Genomic DNA, 24,824 nt, shown 5'->3' with positions numbered 1-24,824 from the left:
TCATAAGTAAGTATCTCGGCGGTTGTCAATTGTTTTTCCTTCTTAATTATATTTTTGTCTAATAAAGAGTTTCTTTACATTACATACCTACATAATACTTACCGTACTCTGCTTTTACCTAACTAAATAGCGACGCGTAACTCATTTACTTTTCCTTGATTTACCACTCAAAAAATAATAAAACAGCACTATTATAACTTCAAAGTTGTATTTCACATCGTTCTTATGATTACAACAAAATTAAATAAGCTTAACTTATTTTACAATAATAATGTTACTTAGGCGTGGCACTTACCTAAGGATTATAAAAAATTACACTCCTTATACTTTCAAACAACTCGGTCAGTAAATGCCTTAATCACAAAAAATCGCTGACCTACTAGTAATGTCTAATTATACACTTGGACTACACTTTATCTACATTCTGGCGTTACTAAATATGTCTTTTGTGAGCAGGTTTATTGAATGGGATGAACCGATGTCAGTAACTAAATAAATAGACATTCTTTTGCTACTCGTGGGTTTAACGCCGTAGGTTTAAACCTGTCTTCGAGTAAAATATTTAATCTTAAGAATAAAAACTAGAGTACCTATGACAATAAAGAGTACATGCAAAGTACTCTGACATATTATTAACGAATGTGCGTAAATATGTCGTCAATCTTTCTTTCGTTTCCTTCTCTTTATTTTCATATTCTATGAGAAGCAAAATCTGCCTTCTAAGATTATTTAAGGGTTTATTAACCTAACAGTGTGATGAAAATTATATGGTTCTCACTCTAAAGTAAACCGCGTCTCACGTGCTGATTACCTTTAGCACACACGTAGATCCTTATACGAAATATGTGTTATGTAATAATAATATACTTACTTATGAGCAACTTTTGTCTTCGCGACTATTTTGTCTCTCACTTCACGTCTATGGGTTAGTATGGAAGTGCGCACACGTAGCGACGCAGCTACCCATAGAATAGATGTGAGAGACAAAATAGTTGCGGAGACAAAAGTTGCTCGTGCGCCCACACCCTTATGCAGTAAGTATTACATAACACATATTTCGTATAAGGATCTACGTGTGTGCTAAAGGTATATCAGCACGTGAGACGCGGTTTACTTTAGAGTGAGAACCATATAATTTTCATCACACTGTTAGGTTAATGAATAGGGTTTCTCAGATTGACCAACGTTGCCCCAATAAGTACCTATGGCAGTTTCGCTTCTTGAGTCTTTATTCTTATGATTTAGTTACTCCTTTCTTTCAACCGTCATACTGATAGATATAGGTAAAATATAATATTTTGTTCAAAACTTGTTTGAAGAAACTTTAATGATACGAGGTGTAATTAAAGGTTGAGCGATGTAAAATTTCTTAGTAATGTAATGAATGATTTTGGCATCTTCTTTTGGCAACTTGACCAAAATAATGATAGTTCTAAACAACATAGAATAAGAAATGAGTCGGCATGATATGATTTTGGATAAAAGGAAATTCAACGATGTTAAAATAAGAAAAATATCACATTTCAGAACTACATCTAATGAACTAATAGGTAAATGACATGCATTTTCTATGACGTTTTATATTATGTACTTATATTAATTTAGTAACTTATTATTAAAATACATACAGTGAAATTAAAGGAAGTAGTTCTACACAATACAATGACACTGAGCATGTAATACTTCCAGTGAGCCAAAATATTTTTTTTTTATGTTTTTGGTTTTAGACAATGAGACCATACGAGGAAGGATTGGAAAATGTTGTTGATTTATGTTGAATTTAGTAAATATTTAATGTTGTAATTGTTTCTTATTACGGTAATATTAACATTTTCATCTTGACTTTCCGTTCCCTTGCCTTTCTAAAACAATATTTTCTTCGAAATATTCTGGGCCTCTCGTACAAATTAAGTTACAAATAATTTATTTATATTTAATTTATATTAGGCGTAAGGGCCATAACATGTTTTTTACGACTAGGACACTTACACATTTATGAGCATTTCACAAATAACCCATACACACAAATGCTCCCATACACATACGGTGCAATTTACAATAGGGTTTTTGTAGGAATAATTTATCGATAAAATAACCGCTTCTGCTTCTAACTAACATTAAATTATTATCATCATTCATTCATTATTTAGGTACTCGTTTCACAACGAGGAAACCGTACAACCTAATTATCAGTGAGAAATAGCAAAAGAACTTATTAAGATTCTAAGTAACCAATTTCACTCGCAAATTGGCAATTTGCGAGAGATTATTACAATAGTATACATCTAGTATCTACGTAATACAAAATAATATAAAATAATCTTACTTCTGAGCACATTCATAATATATTGCACCTAGATTTCCAAATTAATCATCGACTGTTCATCATCAAAATGGATGGAATAAAACGTATTTTTTTTAAATATTTACATCGAGTGAAATGTAACATTATAAATAGTGAGACAATTGTCAAACGGTGCTACTAACGGAAGACAGATGTGATTATTTTGATTTGACATCAAAATTATTAAGCGAAACCAAATTGCTGACTCTATCGAAATGTTACACCGTATTGGAATCCACCTTGAACTTCAACAAAAGACGGGTGCAATATGACCGCGTCCATTCAAACGTCCTCATTAAACATAATTGATACATTATCTAATGTTTTCAGTCCTTTGAGATCCCTTAACCCTTGCCTTCGTCGGGTATCGTTATGGAGACGGTGGCTGGTCGAGTGCGGTCGCTTGGTCGGTGGACACTGGCGTGTACTGGCGCACTTCGGCAAATTTCGTCTGTGGTGGTAAGCTTGCATTCCACCACGCGGTAGTTACATGTCGGTGACCCACAGTCGAAGTCTGGTCGAGTGGTTACCGCATTCGGGATGCTGTCGTTTATCATCGGCTCTTCTCTGAACGGTGGACAACTGGAAGAGTAATGTTAGTTTTATTCAAATGCATTTTTGTAATCACATCATCAGTTATATCTAAGTCCACGGAAAATCCCAATAAAGGCTGTGGCCTGGCTTAGTTTCCATACTTCCATACTAATATTATAGAGGTAAATGCGAAAGTAAGTCTGTCTCTTAAACCACTGAACCAATTTACCTAGTTGAAACTAATGTGGAGATAATTTGGGACAGCTTTTATTTTAGTCAATTGCATAGTTCCCGCTGGGTAGTGGGAAATGAATTGTTCGAAAACAGAGTTAGCAGCTATTCATAAATGTGAAATACATGCAATATTTTTGTATTATATTTATTTTACTTATTGTGATTTTTTCCTGATTTTAAAGCAGAACCAGGTAAATTATTTTTATGCAGATGGTATGAGTGCTACCTTTTATAGCGGGTAGGTAATATAGCGTATGAACATGCTGGGATCACGTATATTTGTAAATAGGAACATGTTTTCAATTTAAAACTGACTTAAAGCAAATTACCTGACGAATTGGTATCTAATTCACGGGTCTTAAGGTGCGACCAAATTATAGAATACGGAATCAACGGATGCGCATTGGTATCTAATTCAGTGGTTTAAGCCTTACAAACGTGCGATTCCATTTTAAGCGCTGTTAAAAACGGTACGCGTCACGGAATCGCAGTGACGCATTTAGTTTTTTTTCTAAAGTTTACTTTTTTCGCCCGGCCCCCTTGTGGACGTTGAAGACTTTCACAGCCCAGTGACAGCAGAACGTTCCGAATAAACAGATGGCGTTGAAGTCAATTTCAACTTCAACGCTATCAAGGGGGCGATATCGCTCACGTTGAGAACTTAGTAACTTAGGCCGTCTTGCAGGAAAAAATAAATCGAGATTTAGTAGTTAATCCAGGCTTAAGCTTGACAGTTTCATACATTTTGACACTACTAAACTGAGCTTAACGCTAACTCGAGATTTATGTGTTTCCAGCAAAGTAACCATTAAATTATTATGATCTACAGCCGGAGGCTCATAAGTGTAGCGTTGATCGTTAATCTCTGCGTAAGGTAAACATACGACTGTTTGGCACTGTCCCAATAGTTGGCATCTTCAATCTTATTTAATTAGCCATAGAGAAGGCAGCAGGGTGTCGTCTATTGGGCATTAGCGTGTCGATCACTCGGACGTTTACCTTATACATGTGGCAGTCGCGCACGTTTGCCACGCATCACTCAGTCCCTCACGATACCTACCTTATTTTGTACTTTTTCACCGGTTTTTTAGTCACCACTACGCTTATGTGCGGGCTGTAATTAATTAAATAAATACACCTGATAGGTAATAGAAGGTATGTACCTCAGAGGGGGCGGAGTTGGTGAGCGTGACAGAGGGAAGCTGGCCACTTCCCGGGATATAGCGAGAGACTTGATGGATCCAAATGCTTGCTCAGGGCTGAGAGGGGCCCCCAAAACCGACGCCATACCACTGTAATAAAGTCAACGAGATTATTATATTTTTCAATATAAGCTTGGTTAGGAAGTCATCATCATCATCATCCCAGCCTATATAAGTCCCACTGCTGGGCACAGGCCTCTTCTCGGAATGAAATGACGGAGTGGGGGGGGGGGAGGGGAATGGGGGGGGGTTTAGGAAGTAATCTATTCATTTTTCAAAACTTATTCAGCTGAAAAAAGTCCACTGAGAAAAACATAAAGCAGATTTTTTTTAACAGCCTAGACTGTAGAACTGTTAACTCAGCAATTGAATACTAGTATAGTATAGGTAGTGTTTGTCTGCGGCTTCGCACGCGTAAAACAGTAGTTTAATTGAAATTTCCTATGCAAATTCCCAAAAAATATATCATTATCTTCATTATCGTTGCATAAAAAAACCGTGCGTTTCTTTTCTCTAAATCCAATGGTTGAGATTTCGAGATTTTATTCTGGTTCCGTGGGTGTTTCGGGATAAAAAGTAACCTAAAGTAGGTATTTATATTGTTTTTCCAGACATTAGCTTCTACATACCTACCACATCCAAATTCGTCCAGCTGTCTTAGCACATAACACACACTAACACACACATACTCACAGGGTCTGTTATGTTTTAAGGATATTAATATAGATTGTTGAAATAAAATAGCTGTGATGTCACTTACACGACGGAGTCCGAGGGCACGAGGAAGGGTAAGGGCGGCGGGCAGGGCGCGTCTGCGCGGGCCGGCGACGCGGGCTCGGCGGAGCGCGGGCAGCGCGGGGACTCGCCGTCCTCCACCAGCCCCAGCCAGCTGCGCAGCCAGCGCCAGAGGCCGCTCGGGCTGCCTGTACAAATACAAATTGTAGCGACTTCTAGCGCCATCTAGTGAGCAACTATAGCGAAACTCCAACCCAATCCTATCCTTTTCCTCGGTCGCGAATGTTCGGTAAGCGCGTACTGAGAAACATAACGTCAAAAATAAAAAATATAAAAATAGTTAATACATACGTGAATATTTTCTGCTATTCTGCGGGCTGAGTGGGTAGAAATCTCCGTGGATGGGACAGTGGAACGCCAGTCGCCGCTGCCGGCGCTGCGCGGATCGCATTAGAATGCATAGTACGATGCCTGCAACAAATTATAGAACAATACTTGGACCATCATTATCATCATCATCATCTCGATGTGGCTTGCAAACACGAACACCTGGAAGTTTGTGTTTGCACGTAGTTATGAAAATGAAATGAAAATCAAACAAATACATAATCCAAAACACACCATCGTAAGGTTGGTTAGTGAAAAATGTTAAGTAATTAAGTACTTTTCATACCTATACCAAATTGCCAAAACCGGCCAAGTTAGTACGTATTTGGCTATAAAGAAGGTTACTTAATAAAAAAATAATTATGTATGTTCAATTATTTATACTATGAACCGTATAAAACGGGTCTATTATAAAACAAACCTAACCTAACCTATAGTTTTCTATAGGATGACCATTTAAAATATCAGAAAACTGTAAGGTTTCAGTGAGAAAAAAATTATGACAAACGATGATTCGAACAAAAAGTACGGTATGACTAGTGAAGAGTATGCGAACTTTGGCGCTCCCGTATAAAACACATCCACTGTTACTAAAGCAATTAGTTGGGCCTTCGCTTTTAATTGTACCAAGGTACAAGGTACTAGGTATAGTTTATAGTATCAAAGTAGATTGAACTGTGTGACCACAATCTAACAAAATTCATCGTTAGCTGGCAGACCCTCCTACTTATTTGTAAATATAACTTTGAAGATTAATTTCCCATTTAAAACTTTGCACTTTGCTTGCTCAACTCGCGCGTTGTGGTCGCAATTGTACCTATATAACACTGCTCCTGGCTCCGCTCATTGTCCTACTAAATTAAAATAAATATCAGTGAGTGACCAGAGGCCAAAAAAGAAATATCGACAAATATGCTGCTCTCTTCAAACCACCGTATTTTTTAAAAGGCACATCGTAGGCTTGGCCAGCTCTTAGCATTCTCTAGAAATTTCAGTATCTGGCAGATTTTATGTTCGGGTGACGACATATACATGTATAAAGTATATAGGCGAAACGAAAAAAAAATAGCTTACCAGCAATTGTCATAAGGCCACCAGCGACTATGCAAACTGGGCCCAGCACCCTGGAGTTGCCCGTGAATTCAACTCGGGCGGTGCAATGATTCTGCTCTTCGTTCTCCCCACAGCCACGGTATGACGCAGCTGTGAAATTATTACATTTATTGTATTTTTTTTTATACTACTGGAAGGCAAACGAGCAAGTGGGTCTCCTGATGGTAAGAGATCACCACCGCCCATAAACATCTGCAACACCAGGGGTATTGCAGACGCGCTGCCAACCTAGAGGCCTAAGATGGGATACCTCACCGGCATGTAATTTCACCGGCTGTCTTACTCTCCACGCCGAAACACAACAATGCAAGCACTGCTGCTTCACGGCAGGATTAGCGAGCAAGATGGTGGTAGCAATCCGGGCGGACCTTGCACAAGGTCCTACCACCTGCTTGTAATATTTTATGTAATACTAAATGCTTCGAAATTACGATTAAGATAAAAAAATTGGTACTGTAAAATATCTGAATTAAATCTGATTAGCGCTATCTATACTGATTTTGTGCATACTAGAGCCGTTTATATAAACAATACATAGCAGTTTGAATCCAGTCCGTCTAAGTATAATGGCATTAAAGACTGTATTTTAGGAACAGGGTGGCGGCGTTTGTATCAAGTTTGAAATAATTCATTGCCCTCACTTTACATTACAACATAAAGTGCCATTCTAAATAACGATTAACTGTAAACACAGTCACAGATAAATCGCGGGACCGTTTACAGAACAATAAAATTTACTATTTCCGGTTCACGCACGGCGCGCATAGAAACAGTCTAAAAACGAAAATTTACCGGTAAGCACGCATCCAACAAGCATGAAGAGGAAACCAAATATAGGCAGGACGATTTGGCAGTTGGCCGCCACGACGACACCGGCGACCGCCAGGCCGCCCTCAACTTTTTCCACACGAAGTCTTGAGATCGCGGGCGGACATCTTGGTTTTCCCGATGGTGCCCGAACCAAAGGCTCGCCTGGAGGAGACGTTGTCCTGTAACAAAAGAAATAACAAATTAACAAACGATCGTTCATCCACCTTTTACTTCTTAATTATTTCATTTTCTACAATTTTTATCATACTACGGCAAAACGCACTGGACACTGGTAAAATTGGACAGTCATACTTAAAAAAAAAAAAAAACTAAATTACCAAGCAAATTTCAGTTTAACATGGATACTAAGGGTTATTTACTTCTGTATCACGTGGTAAGTTGGGAATAAGGAGTAAACAGCTTTAAAATTTGTGAAATATTGTCGTCGGTCACGTTTACAGAAGCGAGCAGCTGTCCGGAATAAAAAGAGATCCGCCGATCATGCCACCTCTTTGGCGGTTGAACAAGAATTTCAAAATCGAAACATATTATGATTATGACGAAGAAAAACGAATGAGCTCAATAATCGCAGAAAATTGCCTTGCCCATTTCGTCTTTAACTAGTTTAACTTCTGTCAGGAAAGTTTAAATGGTTAAGATACAAAGATTTTGAAAGGCAACGAACTCTATTATAAATAATGAGAATAATTTTCCTAAAATGATGGCGTCTCGCTTTAATTCACAACTAGTGAATAGCAATAATAAATAGTAGGTACTCGTAATATAGGTATATTAGAGAACAAAGCATGAGTTTATTAAGTCTTCATTATTGAGATGGGAATTCATTTGTCGGCAAAAAAATAACTTTGATCGGCGGTTGTTTTTTAAGCAACAAGGTATAAATACTTATATCAGTATAGCATGTAACACATAAAGACACAGCTGTTGGCTCAGTGTCTCGTGTAATTTTGGATCAGCCTTGAGGGTTCATGTAGTACGTAGTACTAAGTCTAGTCTAATAATAAAGGTGTTTAATTAATAATAGAGTAGTATTAGTACGGTCAGCTACAGAGACAAGGTATCCTCGGTGTGGGTACGGCCGTTACAGAATTACTTTTCACCACTAGTGACTGTACCTAACTATTTACTACACGACCGACCACCAACCGACAGTGCCTTTAGTAAAATAAATTTCATGTGGGATTCCATGACTTTGGAAACACGGCATTGCCATTTCCTTAATTGAAAATACCGACTCAGAGGAGAGACGTGAGAAATAAAAATAATCTAGAATTTTGTTACTTTTACATTTGCACCCTTTCAGCAAAAGGGTCAAATTGAATAAGATATCGAAGTACGTATTTGCAAATAGGCTCTTTGTACGGCGTAAAAATCTTGAGGAGCCCGTTTTTAAGCATTTCTTTAACTTTAACTCGTATTATTTGTTCGTTAATATTCTTTAAAGTTAATTTTGATCCACTTCGTCGGGTTGACTTGAAATTTAGAATAGTTTTTGCTTAAACGCAATCGGACCTGATAATGTATTGTCGCTTAATTATGATGTCAAATTGTGGTGTAGAGTCAAAATAGGCGCATCAATTTGCACTGTTCAAAGAAATAGACTCATCATCTCGCGTCGATAAGAAAGCGTAAAAAAACGACCAAAATTATTTTAAAAGCTTCTTTGTAAGTACACATGTGTTGCTAAACTTCAAACTCAGATATGTCCAACTCTAAAAATTTCAAGATTTTGTTATCAAATGAAAAGACAAATAAGGTCGGTATTCCCCTAAGAAGGTAGAGTGGACATATCTGAGTTTGAAATTTAGCAACACATAATAATATATTTACGAACTACAATGTTTACAGTTCTGTGGTTTTACGGCGAACCAAATGGCTAGAATACATGACATGTAACAGATGCAATGAAGACGTAAAAAAGTCGTCTTGCACACATTAAAGTCCACACAACACAAAGCAGCTCCATCGGAAGGTCAAGATCACACTGAAAAACGATACCTACTAATAAACTATACCAATAAAAATTGCAATTACCTACGCTTAATTACCCGTTTCATTTTATCGCTATCTATTTTACTTTTTTATTTGGGTTACGTTATGTGTGTGTAGAGGTGTTGTGTTGCCAGGATATAAAGTTACTGGCCAGTGGGCCTACTCCGAACCGTCCTTCTCGCTCTCGTACTAAATAGTATAAGTATCAGAGGGACCAAACGACACGAACTTCGATTTTCGAATTTCGTAGTAGCCCTGCAGATACAAAACCCTTAAAATCGAAAGAAACTCCGAAGAATTTCTTTCACTTGTTAATTGTAATTTTCATATGTTTTATGTACAATAAAGAGTTACAACAACAAGAACCTTAAATATTCTTAAAGCGTTTGACAGCCAAAACTTGTAGAAGAAACGGTAAAACGTGTTGATATTCAGCCACATGAGCTTATACTAAATTATGTATATGGATTCAAACCTCGTATCAATAAATTGTAATTTACATTCAAAGAAAGTTACATGTTACGTTGTATTAAATGACCTGACATAATGTTGACAGTACAGTAGAGGAGACAATGAACTTGATAAAAAGTGGTCGAAATATAAGCTATAATTACTTACTTTCACTTTAATTATGATTGGATGAAGTAGTAATCAGTATTTTGGCTGACTGGAATTAACTGGTTAATCTACCATGACGACGTAAATGAAAATAATGATCCGTTGGTTCCGTAACTGGTGAAGATTGTAGAAAGAGAAATGTGACCGGATGAAAAAACAAAATAGCGGCGTAATTCTGACTAGAAAAACAACAGAATAACGCAACAGTAACAGTTTTCTTTTTTTAAATCAAGCGTTCCCCTCTAAATAAAACAGAACCTTTATCACATCTCTTAGTACCTTTTACCTTTATAATGTTTTGGGGCAGATTGCCAGTAAAAAGTTGTTAGGTAAACATTTTGATGCGATCCTGAGATCGTACAATAACCAGCAGCTAATAGCTTTTTAAGTGCTACTTGCGGCTGTTCATGGGATGAAATTGGGCGTAATGGACATCTTCAAGCGGACAGGGTATTTTGCATTTAGCTGTATAAAAAGCCTTTTTGTGAATGGAATTGAGAAACTGTGGACTGTAAATAGGTGCACTCGCGGTAGTCAATACAATCTGTTCTTTAGGTAGGTAGAGTAAGAACTTCTTTCGTTTTATGCAGTGGCTCACAAATTCAGCTTTTTGTTGCAATTTATTTAAAACGACAACGAAGCAAGGCCAATAACGTAGCAAAACGTTCAAACGTTGATTATTCGACTGTAATTATATATACGTATATTACTTTACTTACGCATTTCGGTGACGTCGGTTTTTGGCAGTGGTAGAGTCACGCTTTGAATTTGATTTTATGGATACCTACTCCAATTTTGATCGGTTTAGTGCGCCTTAATTAATTAGAGCAATGAACAGAAACTGTGGATTTGTTGGTGAAACAAAAACATTAAAATAACCGTTTTGGTGGTAATTAAACCTATATGAAATGAACGTCCATGAAATAATGATAAAAAACTGATTTGAAATACGGAGCAGTAGCTCTTCATCAGCTCAAAATAAAGGTACATTATTTCTCGGAATCCGTCATATACTTTTACATTATTTGACGTATTTGGTCGCCCCAGTAATTCGCGTCGTGTTGACATGACCGGAGCCTTCTTAACTGTATTGTTAGACTTTCTTTGTGTTTTACATCTTTTGATGTTCTACTCTTTTCATTTCTTACAGAAAAATTCAGGACGGAGGTCACTCAAACAAAACTGTATACTTAATTATAAAACATTACCCTTCTCGGTTCGTAAAAAAAATTAAAATACAATAGCCAGGCAGCTCACGCAGGTAGGCCGCATATGGAGAACAATGAGCATAGGATTCTTCATTTAAATTATTATGTCGCTTCCGCTCAGACGATTTAATTAAATTCTTTATTAAAGAGATTAATAAAATTATAAATTAACCTACTTAACATTTAACTGTAGGTTTGTGAGAGAAGACTTATCATACTTAGCCACGTTTTCACGAGAATATTGGATTTGTTATAACCAAAATAAGAATATAAGTACTGCTAACATCAGATACTTACTTGTTCTATTAATGGAAGTTTCCCTGCCGGTCGCAGCCGTCCCCCCCATGCCTTCCGCAACGACGTCCGTAATTTATATCGAGATAGCTGTAGGCTTTTCAAGAATTGAGCGGTTGAATTTTGGGTTTCGTTGTCCTCATATTATACGAAAAGTATAGCACAGAAATCAATGATATTTTACAATCAAGATATTCATTATATTTTCTATGCCTGTGGTTTTTTAGATTTATGTAAAAATGTTTTATTAGTCTGTAATTCTCGTTCAAAGTTGACATCTTTTTTTTGTCGACTTTTAAGCTCCTGTAATTCTGATATTACACATTTACATGAAAATCTGAAAAACCACAGGCATAATAATTACGTCTAGTCCATACTTACAAAATTTCATCTATTTCTGTTGCCTAGTTTTCAAATGAGACCGGGACTACGTTTGTATGGAGAATGGAACGAAGAGACTTCTCTTAATAATCTTACTTGGCTAAAAGTATTTACAACATAGTATTTTTTGATCAGCTGATCATCAGGCTTTATGACATGGCAGCGCCATAACGGCGTTTCCGGATGGCCGGCGTTTTACCGTAGCATTTCCGATCCACTGACCACAGACAAACTAGTGGATCGCCTAAACTGTGGGAGTTTCAAACGTTCACTGTTACACTTGAGTTTCAATAACACGGATGTAACGTCAGCAAGCTATTTTTTATTTCGTATCTGGGCCAATATCAAACTAGTGTGTGGTTGTTCATAAATGCTAGTGCTGTGGGAGAACAGCACAAAATTACGTTTTTTTTAATCTCTCAGCTTGGAATTTCTATCCTTATCTGTTGGTTACTTATTCATCTTCAAATGCTGCAATTAAGCTATTTAAATATCTTAACATTACGTTCACTTATAAATATATTTTTGTGCCGTGATTAGTTCTGCGTAAAGCGTCATTCACACGCTCGGTAAGATTACCCGACTCTGATAGGTTATTCTTGTCGCTCTGGGGGGCAATTTACTGTCATTAGCTGCTCAGAATAGTCACCTGTTGTGTGGGGGAATCATTGCAGGGACGCTGCGGACGCGAACTGTATCCTGTCTGAACCGCTCGGGTAAAGGCCAAATAGAATGTTGGCAAAAAAAACAAATTTTCTTTATGACGCACTTGGCTCAAACAGCTCTGCGTAAGAGACATATTCCGAGAAAGTAAATAGGTTAGAGTGAGTTATTCAGAACAGGTGTATTCAGATGATTGGTTAAAATATGATACATCAATAACGCTAGCCTGTTGAGCCTGTTATAAATGGCAGGGATTATAAATGGGGAATGTGTTATGCACAAAGTGTTTTATGTACAGGTCGTCGTTTACATCATACATCATTTTATTTGATCGGTAATTTGCTTGTAATTTGTTTTCATGTCTAGCACATTACGGTACGTGTAGCATCAAAATTTGGATCATAATTTATTAGCGACGTTTTTTAAGGGGCCCTAAGACAAATTTCAGCTCTGAGCTCTTAGATAGAGCTGATATAAGATTTGTTTGTTATCCATAACTGTTATACCTTACTTTTAATAAATAAGCCATACATTATTCGATACCTAAGCTGTCTGTATCTAGGTAAGTGGCAAACTTTTTAAAGCGTTTCGAATCCTCCAAATGGTAGTTCATCGATTTGGTTTCCTTAGCCAGTTTCGTTAGTTTTTGTAGAGCTCATTCAATATCATTCTACTCTCGAAGCATTATCGTTAGTAGAAAGTAACATTGTCTAGTCTTTAGGACTTCAGCTACGTTGAAACCATTTCCAAAATTACAGAACTGGGAAATCACAGTTCGGCCTGAAGCGTTATGTTATACAAAGTCAAAACAGAAAGAGCTAGGCATACTGGTTCTTAGGACTTGTTGTCCACCGCACTGCGCCTTAACCCAATTATCGTCATGATTTTATACGAGGTATAACTTCCTTGTTACGTTTGATACCGTCACGTTTGTATCACCGCAGTTTAACGGTTAGTGAGTGATGCTTCGGTGATACACGCACGACTAACGTCTGCCTACATGTCTTTAAAAATAGAAATAGACCTTCCAACAGCTAATTTTAAACTAAAATTAGATGAGATGAGTCGACCACTTGTAACAGTTTGGGACAGAAATATAATCATCTTAACTATTACTAATTGTCAAGTGCCTACTAGCTTACGCCTGTGGCTCCACCCTCGTTGGAGCCGTGAGAATTTCACAAAGTCCGTATCATTCCTTGTTAGCATTAAATGTACTTTTAGTTAATGAATCAGTAGATTTTTCAATGTCTTCTCATTAACTCGCTGGTTGTAACGAAAATTAATAACCAGCATATCAATTAAGTTTTGTAAACAGATGTCTGTTTGATGAATGATGACACTCGTGTAACACAAAAAGTGTTGTATTGCACTGTGAGCAGATTGTGAGAGTCCATTAGAAACGTATACGTGTGACAGTTTCCGAAAATATTGTAGCTCCGATACTGCTATCTCATAATAACCGATGTTCCAGTCACCCATATACCCTCATAGCTACCCCGCCCATTATGAAATATTTTTGACAGGGTTATTATCGTCCATATAGCTGTCACTTTACCTCACAAACCTTAATGGTCCCTTGCAATGGGCGAGAGCCTTCAAATATGTTGACAAAGATAATTAAAATGGGCTTGTCATCAATAAGTTCTATTACAGTTATGTATTGCACTATAAAAATTAGATATTTAATTTAATTCATTTGTCCGTTGGGTAGTTTCTATTCGGTTGTTGCCAAGCAAATCCAGCAAACAGGCTCTTTATTCCAAGCTCTGTACTACTATTAAATAATTCCTAGACACAACTGAAAACTAGCTTAATTAGGTAACTGTAAAATTTGATTTTCCTTTGCCTGAAGAAAATGCGGTAAGCTTATAGTAAATATGTCCAGTGATTAGTGGTTATCACATAACTTGTTGGTAAAAATGAAGAGAAGCAGTTAAGCTCGTGATGATGAGGGCTGGTTTTATATCTCTTGTTCACTTTATATAGAGAAGTTATTTCATTTTCACCTCAGCAGCTCAAACAGGCAGTATCGTATATATATCGTATTGTATCATACCTACTGGATAATTTTTCGTTCCATATTCAAAATCTGTCTACTTACAGGAGACCTTTGATTGTTGTCTGGCATTCTTATATGTCTTGTACTATGTTTATTTCTTAAACCGGATTATATTTTAAAGTTTTTGATATTTTTTGTCTTCTAAATATATGTGGGTTTATTTTAACCTTTAATTTAAATGTTCTCGCTGCTCAGGTGAAAAGTTGTATGAGTCACACGAGACCAAAGTTATTTTGCATCTCGTGTGTTTGAATCCCTTGCTGATCTCAGGATTCTAACCTAGAATCGCTATCGCTCGCTCGCTATCGCTCATGATTCAATTGTAGAATCCTTCGCTTACTTGGGAGTCAAAATCAACACTCGCACCAAGAAACGACTTTGCTCTCTTGTTGCACAAATAACTATTACTTACTAGACGCAACTTAGTAGGATAGACTCTGTGATGGTTCCTTAATTAATTTCCGTACCATATAGTCAGCAACAGACGTAGATGGGAAGTTGTGGTGCTTAAAATGATTTAAACACTCTTATTATTCTGGCAAAAGAGTCGTGTGTACATCATTACAAGCTTTTATTTAGTTTCAACTGTCCCGTTGTCTGTCTGTCTGTAATCAAATCTTGCAAGTTAAATTCGACCAACTTCCAGTGATTGGATTATATATATTAGACGTATATAAATTGCGTGACAATACAATAATCTGGTAATGACATCCTGATAGTCTAGCCAGGATCGTCTCCACAGGACGGAACTCTTCAATGGTTAATGGCATCGACTTGAAATTTGGTATGCAAATGTAGTTTGGGCGACAATTTGTATTGTATTTGTAACAGTCAACAAAAAGTACAGTCAGCAAAAAAAAGCTTATATCAAAAATTATTTTTTTACCAAAAACTTATTTTGAGCACCGTAACCGCTCATCAATTTCTGCTGCTCGTAGGGTCAATTAGACTGGTCAAATAGTGCCTTCGTCACGCACATTGCAGCTTGACAAAGAACTTGACGTATAGCGTCATAATTAGATAATACCTAGGTAGGTACTTACTTCTCACGGACGCAGCGAGGAAGTCGATAAGCCATTATTGTATCGGCGCAAACGAATTGAATACGTACCTTCCCATTGTTCGAATAACATTAACACTAAATGTACGTAATCCAAATTAATTAATTTCTGGATTTGGCGGCACTTTCGTTTTGGAACAATGAAGTATGCTTAGTCAAAATCAGAAAGTGTAATTCGCATTATGTATTCGTTACTTAATTAGAAATTTAAATAGATGACGATAATATTTTTGCTAGTGTGTCGATGTTTACGTAATGAAATATATTAAGCTGTATTTAGAAAGTACTTATTAGGGTTAATATTTAAACACAAGCAAATTTTATCAAAAGAGGTAGTACGATCAGCCAAATAAGTAAGTGGTTTATCAATTTTTAAACAACTTTCAATCAGATGAATATACTTATATATCGGTTGTATCGCTACAGTCAAATTTTAAGATAATTAACTTAAAAGTGCTAGACCACATATTTTGGCTGTATTAACATCCGCCACAGCGGAGCATGGAAGATTATCTGACACGTCCTACCAGCTCTTGAAATAAGTAGAGTCGTATCAGACTTTACGCCTATTTTGTTGTGACAGATATTGGTGCTGGGGACCGTACAATGTGACAAAACTGTAAAATATTTGAATTAATGGGAGTAGACAGAGTGAAGTAGTGAGTAATGTGATGGATATTATACGTGGTTTGCCTCCAAAAGACGAAGTGCCTCGTATAATACTCAAAGTTATAACAAAAAAATATAATAGTGCAACGTTTACTCTACCTTTAATACATGAATTAGTGAAGATGAAAGTAGTAATAATAGTATTGTCATAATTCATTGTTCTTAATCAGTTCCTATACTGCCATTTGCCTTCCTCTATCTGGTTGTTTACTATTCACGACGCTGTTGTGCTATGTTTACTAACAAGCTGACTGAAGCGTTGTGTCGGACCGACTGCACAGGAAGTGATATAAACGTATCTTAAGCATTATGTACCTAATCCTCGTTTTTCATGAAATGAAGATTGCTTTGTAATCGTTGAGGAGCCGTTTTGTCTACTAACACGTTGACATTCGCGATCGCATTAGCTTTCTCATTCTAGCCTTCTTATACACAGAAAGAAATGGTAAAAACGACTGTGACCAAATGTGTTAGACAACAAGGCCTCTGGCCCTATTACGTACGAAGTGCAAAATTCGAACTTCGTATCGTCACAGAATAAGTAATAGTACAAGTACAGAAGGTTCTCTCTTTTGATGTTGACAAAACCCGCCATTTTATATGCCTACGTAATTTTTATTAGCAAAATCACCGCGCACCATCAAGCAACATTGAACTCTAGTGCTGCGCGCGAAGGTCGTTATTATTCAGCACCAACGTTTTGGTTTAGCATAGGGTTGTAAATCAGTAAAAAAATAATACTCACATACAACTTAAGAGCAAATTCGGACAAATACTTAGTTTTCTAGCATTTTTAAATTGACGCGCCTACGATCTCCGACGGTCACAAAATGGATAATTGTACAAGGTCGCGTGCCGAATGCGTCGTCGGCTGCCTCAAAGGTTTTGTACGCCCGCAGTGGGCATTGGTAAATCGCGAATTACCTATCTGTTCTTTTGTCGCACTCGCACGTAATATGGTTTCGAACAGAATTGGTTTAGTTAGTGTAATGTTATGTACAGAATATGAATATATAAATAAAATAAATATGAATGCAATATTTTTTGCACTCATCGTTAACCAGTTTCACGTAAATCACACAGCTACACGTAGCATTGCGCGACGCAACTAGTTCGAGTGAGAGACTGCGAGCGTGCGTGCCGGGCGGTGCTCATAGCCCTAGTGAGTTAACCCACGCCGGCGTGGGGTGTTTTGATACTTACAGAATCGTACCTATATCGCGGAGTGCGCCGCGCCTGGTATCTTGCCGTCCCGCTGACGCTTATATTATTTAATACGAGAGTGAGAGGGACGGTAGGTTCGATATCAACTTCGATTTTCGAATGTCGTAGTGTAGCCCCTCTGGTTTTAACTTACAAGACACAGAGTGGCTACTAAGTTAGATGGTCGTACTTAAGTAATTCTTAGTAGATTTAATCATACAGTGAAGTACTCGTACTTATGAACAGAAATCGACTTGAAATTGGGTTGTTCGGACATATAGTGTAAGTAGTTAAGTTATTTATCCACTACCTAATTAGTTATGATTATGAGAGACCGACTAGAGAAGTTAAAACGTAAATGATTTGTTGTATCTTCCGGCATTTTCAACGTCATTACAGCGACGTACCTGGTCTATGTATACCTGCTATGACAATGAAGAGATAAAAATAAAAAATGCTGAACTATCGTGATTAACTTCAGTACGTAATGTCAATATAACTACGATTGCTGACATTCAATTTTTAACCGGCGACACTTACCTATCTAATAGTATACTTCTGACTGGCCCTGAAAACAATGTCTAACTCATTGCCTTGTTAACTTATTATTTTGTTTATAGATAACACAGATAACGTATAATTTTATTCACTACTATAATTACATATTACGTTTAATAAATTATGGTGGCAAGCGGCTGGGTCGGAAGCGGCGGCGTGGAAACGGGACGAGGTTCAATGTCCTCATGCCATCGCCAGACTCCTCGCCTGAGCAGCGAACAGACCCGTTGACATTCCATTTCGTTCCAATTTTAAAATGAAAAGAATTAAGTAAAACTTTTTAAAGCAAAATAATATTCTCAGCCAGTATTAGGTTTTTGAGACAGAATGGCCAAAAAGGCTGATTCGTAGATACACGTTCTAAAACACAAATGAAACAGAATAAAACAGAAGCGATCAGTTTTGGTTAGCCACTGAATTAGGTAAATAAAGTTTATTTATTAACAATATAAAGCTTGTGACTTGTTACGCATTATATCTGCTGATTCAATAGTATGTTACGTATTTTATATTTTGCAGCTAAAAATAACACTGAAAAACATATTGTCACTGCACTATAAACTTGGTCATATCCGAAGCGCAGTGCAGCCCGGTTTGTTGAATAAATTATTGAAATCGTAATGAAAATGCAGGGGCAGCCGCCTGAGATTCCGGTTGGACGTTCAAATTTCCGTTCCTAGAGGCGACCGAGTAACCGGAAACGGGTTGACCGGGAATCCAATGAAAATAGAGACACATGAGAATGTTACATATTCGCGAGTAAGAGTATGTTCAATATATATATTTTTAATATTATAATGCGCGGGTAAACTTATCAGTCACGCATAGAAACGTCATAAATAAAACATCAGCGTAACGAAATACGTTTCGATTAAATCGGCTGCTCAGCTGGTAGGTATTCTTTTGTTTCTATAATTGCGTTGTAGCTAGCGTTTAATCGCACGAATTCTACAGTGGTTGGTATATCCGTTGATATTGATGCATCAATTCTAAAGTAAAACGTGCGTAACGGTTATATAGCAGATAATTTTCTGAAAAGGTTGGCATGACTAACGAGATGAAGAACAGCTAAGATGTTGACATGAAAACAAACGTTGCTTCTGGCTCTTATCACATACGCTGAAAGATGAACGTCGTAAACTAAGGAGCTACTTCAAAAACCCAAAGATATCTTGCAGTATAGCAAACTGTAAAGATAATCTGACTTTAATTATGTTTGGTTAGGTGTCGTAACCGGCGTGAAAGGTGAAAGAAAAATGTCGTTTGCAAACAAAATGTGATATCGTCGAGGAATGTTTCTAACAAAGGAACGACAGAAACCGGCTTCTTTGTTGCATAATTAAAACATGGAATATTATGGTTACGTGCTTCTATACCTACATACCATAAGAATAAAAGCAAAATAAAATAAAAAAAACGGCCATTTCAGAGTTATTGATGATTTACTACTGTATTGTAAATTAATCTTGAGATATTTTGCTTGTTTGAGCACGTCTAAACAACAACTGATTATTGATTTAAGTGGAGATGAGATAATAAATGTATATTTACTTCAGCTCTCTCTCTCTCTCTCTCTCTCTCCCCTCTCAAGCAGAAAGTTCTATATTAGTACTACAACATAAAGATTTTAAAATTTCCAAGACATTTCGTCATTCTGTGACAAAGTATTATATACTTATCACTAAATAAGAAAGCACGCAAATGGTCATCACTCGTCAGAACTGTTTATCTTATTATATTTATTGAATTACACACATTGATACCTTCAAAATATATCTAAATACAAAATAAATATATGACGACGTATGTGACAATAACTTATACAAACATGAAAAGTGTACCTAGTTAGTAATAGGGAGTCTAGGTAAATTTTTATCAACAATTTAACCGCCTATTTTAGGAGGTAATTTTGGAAAGCGTCAGTCTAGCTTTCTAGGACAATTAATTATTCAAACCAGCCCGCTATACATATTGATTGTTTGGAAATGGAATTGAGGATTATCCATTTTAATATCGTTTATATTTAGACGAATTTAATTTCATGTAGAGTCGAAACTTCGAATGTTGTTGCTACTCGTATGGAATTAAACCGCTTATTAAATATATTCATAAAGCTGTCTATTTTTATTTTAACTTAAATCCCAAATAACCGTGTTGTCCTCAATTTAAAGCTCGTAATACTCAGGTTATGAGTTTATAGTTTTATTGAGGTAATTCTACCATCATACTCTCTTAGCTACAAAAAAATGCCTAGATATTTTTATGGGTATAACCCAGTGTAAATTATCACGCTTTGCAACGTATAATATTTTGTCAGCTATCTAATATAATCTAAAAGTAAACCAATATTTTTATAATATTTATTTTGCTTACGACTCATTGTAGTTGGAAAAATGTTTTAAAAGACAGTAAAACGATCGGGAAAATCTAATTACGCAAACTGGGCCGTCACGAATGAGTGGCAGTAAATTTTATCCCATCAAAACATAAATGTGAAATGATAGCCAAGTTCTATATTATGATATATGCCTTGATTGTTGACTTTAACGACAAAAGAAGTGAGATCTAAATGGGTGCCAAGTGCCAAGGTGCCAAGTTCCATTTAACTGAGTTGATTTGCTTGGTCAGCCCTGAATTCTTCTTATAACTTAGGATAATATATTGAAGCCTAAGGTCGGACTTGGCTAGTTCTCATATACGAATTATTAGTAAGTACCTACTAATTACTTACTAATGGCTAGTTTCTACCAGCAAGCCAAATTTTCGGAAGAATAAAATAAGAACTTAAAGCTTCAAAACTTGCGAAGGCTAATATAATTCGTATACGAAAAGTCCCAATAAATGAGCCAAATTTGACACGTTTATGTGAAATGGTTTTTGAGTTATGAGATGGTCAAAAGTGGCTCCAAATGGTTCGGGTAAAATTACACACGGTGCTGCTCGCCAGTTCTGTTAGTTTGAACTTGGCTTGACACGCTACCGCATGTCTCCCACCCATGCATACTTCACTAAACGAGAATTTTTTGCATTTGGTTTTCCATTGTACTGTTAAGAAATTAACCCAAAAGATATACGAATGTCGGTTGGATTCATTGAATTATTTTACATTAACTGTTGCCGGCGACTTCGTCTGCAAAAAATCCTTATCACGGGCCCGCAGAAACTATACAATTTTTCTGGACTATAAACTGTCCTGTGTCCTTCTCAGACTCTCAAACTAGATAGATAGACACTAGATAGATTTTAGATTGGCTTGTAAATTCAAATGCTTTTATCTAGTTAAAATTAAATGGCTTTTTATAGAGCTGCGTCTTGGAAATATGTATCAATGGTGTCAAATACTTCATTTCATACAGGGTGGTACATTTAGATCGGTCAGTATGGCAAGTCTGTACTATAAAGACATAAAAAGATCTGTTCTTATGAACCATCTAAATGTACCACTCTGTATACTAACTGATATTACAATGCTCCAAATTTGTCATGTCTAAACTAAGTTGCTAAGCTGATAACATGACTGACGTCGTGTAACCCACGACGTGCTAATATGAAGGCTCCATTTATAGCCCTTGACGTCACATCCTAACAAACGACGATATGTGACGTCAGTATGAATTTGAAAATAGGTATTTCAGCTATACAGGGGTTAGGCGAGTTTAACCGAAAAGATAAACATAATTAAGTATTACCATTGCCCGCACCATAAACAGTACCAAAATAAAAATTTGGTAGCGCATAAAAGGTAAGGCTGGTTCCGTCTACTTAGGGATTGGGGGGAGGCGAGGTCGGACACCACAGAAGTGGATTACTTAGGCCCTAAGCCTTACGGCATCGCAAAATCTTAATCCGGCACTGATTATGTATCGCAATTTATATCGGCACGGATAAAAGAAACCGTAGTAAGAAATAAACTCAATCAACAATCGGCTGTTACCAGGCTGTTATGCAAAATTAATTAACTGACCAATTATGTTTATAATTGGTTATTAATTTGTACTTATTCTAACTGCCATTTTACTGGAAATTGATTAGTCTTTTGTTTCAGATTTCATTGAAGTTCCTAACATGTATAAATTTATGACTTCCAACATGTAGCCTTTTAGCGCACTGCGAAAAATTTTAATGGAAGCAGAATTATTTTTGTATTTCATTGGATTTCTATTACTTACAGCTAAGTATTTTTTTGATTAGATTAGGTACTTGTGATGTAATGTCACAATTACTTTTATACCCAATAAGTTTTGATTTCCGCAGTTTTTGTATGAGAATATACTTTCAAATAGTTATATGTTTTGTTCGCGTGAACAATTGAACATGTAAAGTTAATTCTTTACAGCTTCAGAAGATTGCAGACTTAAGTACTTACTTTATATTAATAACAGTTTGTAACTCAAGGAGTCCCTGAGAAATAACGTCTTGACAGGCAGGCAGACTGACAATGAATTGAACCTATAAATGTTCTTTTCATCCTATTAAAGTATGACGGCCTAAAAAGCAAGTTGCCTCGATGTATGGTCCATGAGTCATGTACGTGCGTTGTGTCTGTAAAAATACGCAGCTGTTGTAGTTTCGTAGGGACCTACTTTGAGTTTTATTGTTATTAAATTGAACCAATTCATCCAGACTATTCTGGCGGCACGTCAATTCAACAAAATGATGGCTCATCCCGCTGTAATGGTGCCTTCCGGCTCATTAACGTGGTCGTGAACGTCAGTTGATTGCACATTGGACGTAGAGTATTGTGAACAGCGGAAATCAACCGTTCTGCGCAGTTGTAGAAGTTAAAAGTACTCGTACTTAATGTAGAAAACTGGCTATAAACTTACAGTTGCAGAGAAAAATTTAGAAGTCGATTATACAAAGGCCAGCAATGACGTTTGCATTATGTGGATAAAAAACCTTTGCGATATTTTGAGCAAAAAAATGTAGTCTCAAGTCTGGGCTAAAACATGATATACCTAATTTGGTCCGTCTTAGGTAACTCAAAAGTATATACCTAACTGAAAACGATTGATGTATTTTATAGCAAAGCTCGTAACGATAATTGCAGTCAACAAGCTTCGAAATAATTAAAAATCTGAATCGATTCTCTTTGTTTCACGCCAAGTTCCCTTTAACAAACTGAAATTGCTTAATTGGTGAGAGCGTAGCAAATAAACCAATACACAGGTACCTATATCTACTTATAGCGTACAAGAGAAAATTCAACAAGAGATAATACTGCGGCGGAATCGGCAAATATTTGGCTGCTTCTAATTAGATAAATAAAGATTTAGCACTAAGCCTCGCTTAGTGCGTTAAGTCTTCGATAAATAGTCGTTCTGTTATGCTATTATCAGTCTTCCCTACCCATACAAATGCAGGGGTCGGCTCGAGGTCATTCCAACCTTACTATTTACTATGTAAGTCTACAAGTCTATAATATGTAATCGAATACCTCGCCAAACCGCAGCCTGTGCATCAAGACTTAACTACGCCGTTTTAAATGTGGGTAAGTAAAGTATATCGCTATTTTGTGAGGTATTGCGTCCATGATTAGTCTCTGAATGCATCTAGTATCCGAATACAATTTTTTCTAGTTAGGATATGAGGTAACAGAAAGAGTGACATGAGGTCTATGTATTTGTCGTGGAATCCGCAGTACGATTAGGTACGGTGGGTGTCACTTTTACCAGGATGAGTGAGGAGGAGGATTGTATGCACTTTACACGTTATAGTATAACTATGGATAAGCTCAGAATAAATAGAACAAATATCCAAAAAACTAGAATATTCACGTCGCCGCAGGCCCTAAAATACGTCGAAGGTAGATTGAAATTCAGGAATCCACTTTACAGGGCGAGTGATTGAAAATTGCCCGCCGAGATTGACATGTCACCGAATATGTCCACAATATGTCAAAGATATATCGAGGTGGAGTATTCTGTTACACTAAAACTGACAACCGATGCGAAGCAGTGTCAAGTGACCTTTTTTTGTTGTTTGTCGATCCCTTTGTATCCGTGTATCAACTGAAGTAAGTAAATTTGGTAAATATTTGCTCACAAATGTATTTGCAAGCAGGAAATGCTTGTTGAGTGACAGCAGTAAACTGATATTTCACGAGTAGGCTTACACTTGACAAAATTACTGTTTGCGCGATTCTAAGCATTGACGTAATGATGTAACCTACTACAGTTGTTTTGCTAAGTGTTCCATTTATTTACATAATCCAGTATTTGTTTTATCATCATTATCATCATCATCCACTAGGATGTCCGCTGTTGCACCTAGGCCTCCCCTATAGGTAACCCTTTAGTTGCTTTGGTTGGAAGAGGCCTGCATCCACCGTAAACCTGCAGCTTTAACCAGCTCATCTTTCTATCTCTTCGGTGAACGTCCTCCGCCCTAGCCTTGTAAATTTGTTTTGTAAACGTTTTGAATGGGGTTTAATCGGAAGATGGAACTAGAAAAAAAAACTGCATTGAATCACGAACGCAATCTAATCAGAGGGACATTCTAAGCAAAATAGATAGCGACGTAAACGTCTAATAAATAAAAGACGATCGTAACGTCCCTTTGTCACGTTCGGAACAAGAAATTGAATCATTACTAAAAGCTTGGAAAGCTCGCTCATTCAGTGGCCAGGGTCACGGTTGCCGTGATTAGGCTTTATTTCATGCCGTTACAGCAGTTTACATAAATCACAGCCATTAGGTACTACTGAAATACGATGAGCATCCAAGAAATATTGAGT

At 36.8% G+C, this 24,824-nt stretch overlaps 1 protein-coding gene across 1 annotated transcript in view; it reads right to left on the bottom strand.

Annotated features, from left to right (window-relative positions):
* Positions 1-191: 191 nt before the first annotated feature.
* Positions 192-24,824, bottom strand: part of LOC141427301 (uncharacterized) — a 184,481-nt gene continuing 159,848 nt past the window's right edge. The window contains exons 2-7 of the mRNA XM_074086623.1: positions 7,342-7,538; positions 6,511-6,639; positions 5,401-5,520; positions 5,075-5,237; positions 4,276-4,404; positions 192-2,926 (exon numbers count right to left, since the gene is read on the bottom strand). Coding sequence (XP_073942724.1) covers positions 2,689-2,926; positions 4,276-4,404; positions 5,075-5,237; positions 5,401-5,520; positions 6,511-6,639; positions 7,342-7,538 — 976 coding nt within the window. The 3' untranslated portion in view covers positions 192-2,688. The remainder of the gene's footprint in view (positions 2,927-4,275; positions 4,405-5,074; positions 5,238-5,400; positions 5,521-6,510; positions 6,640-7,341; positions 7,539-24,824) is intronic.

This window comes from Choristoneura fumiferana, chromosome 4, assembly GCF_025370935.1.
Source record: "Choristoneura fumiferana chromosome 4, NRCan_CFum_1, whole genome shotgun sequence".
Classification (NCBI taxonomy): Eukaryota; Metazoa; Arthropoda; class Insecta; order Lepidoptera; family Tortricidae; genus Choristoneura; species Choristoneura fumiferana.
The sequence above is the reverse complement of the archived record's forward strand: the minus strand, read 5'-3'. Positions and strand labels throughout refer to the sequence as shown.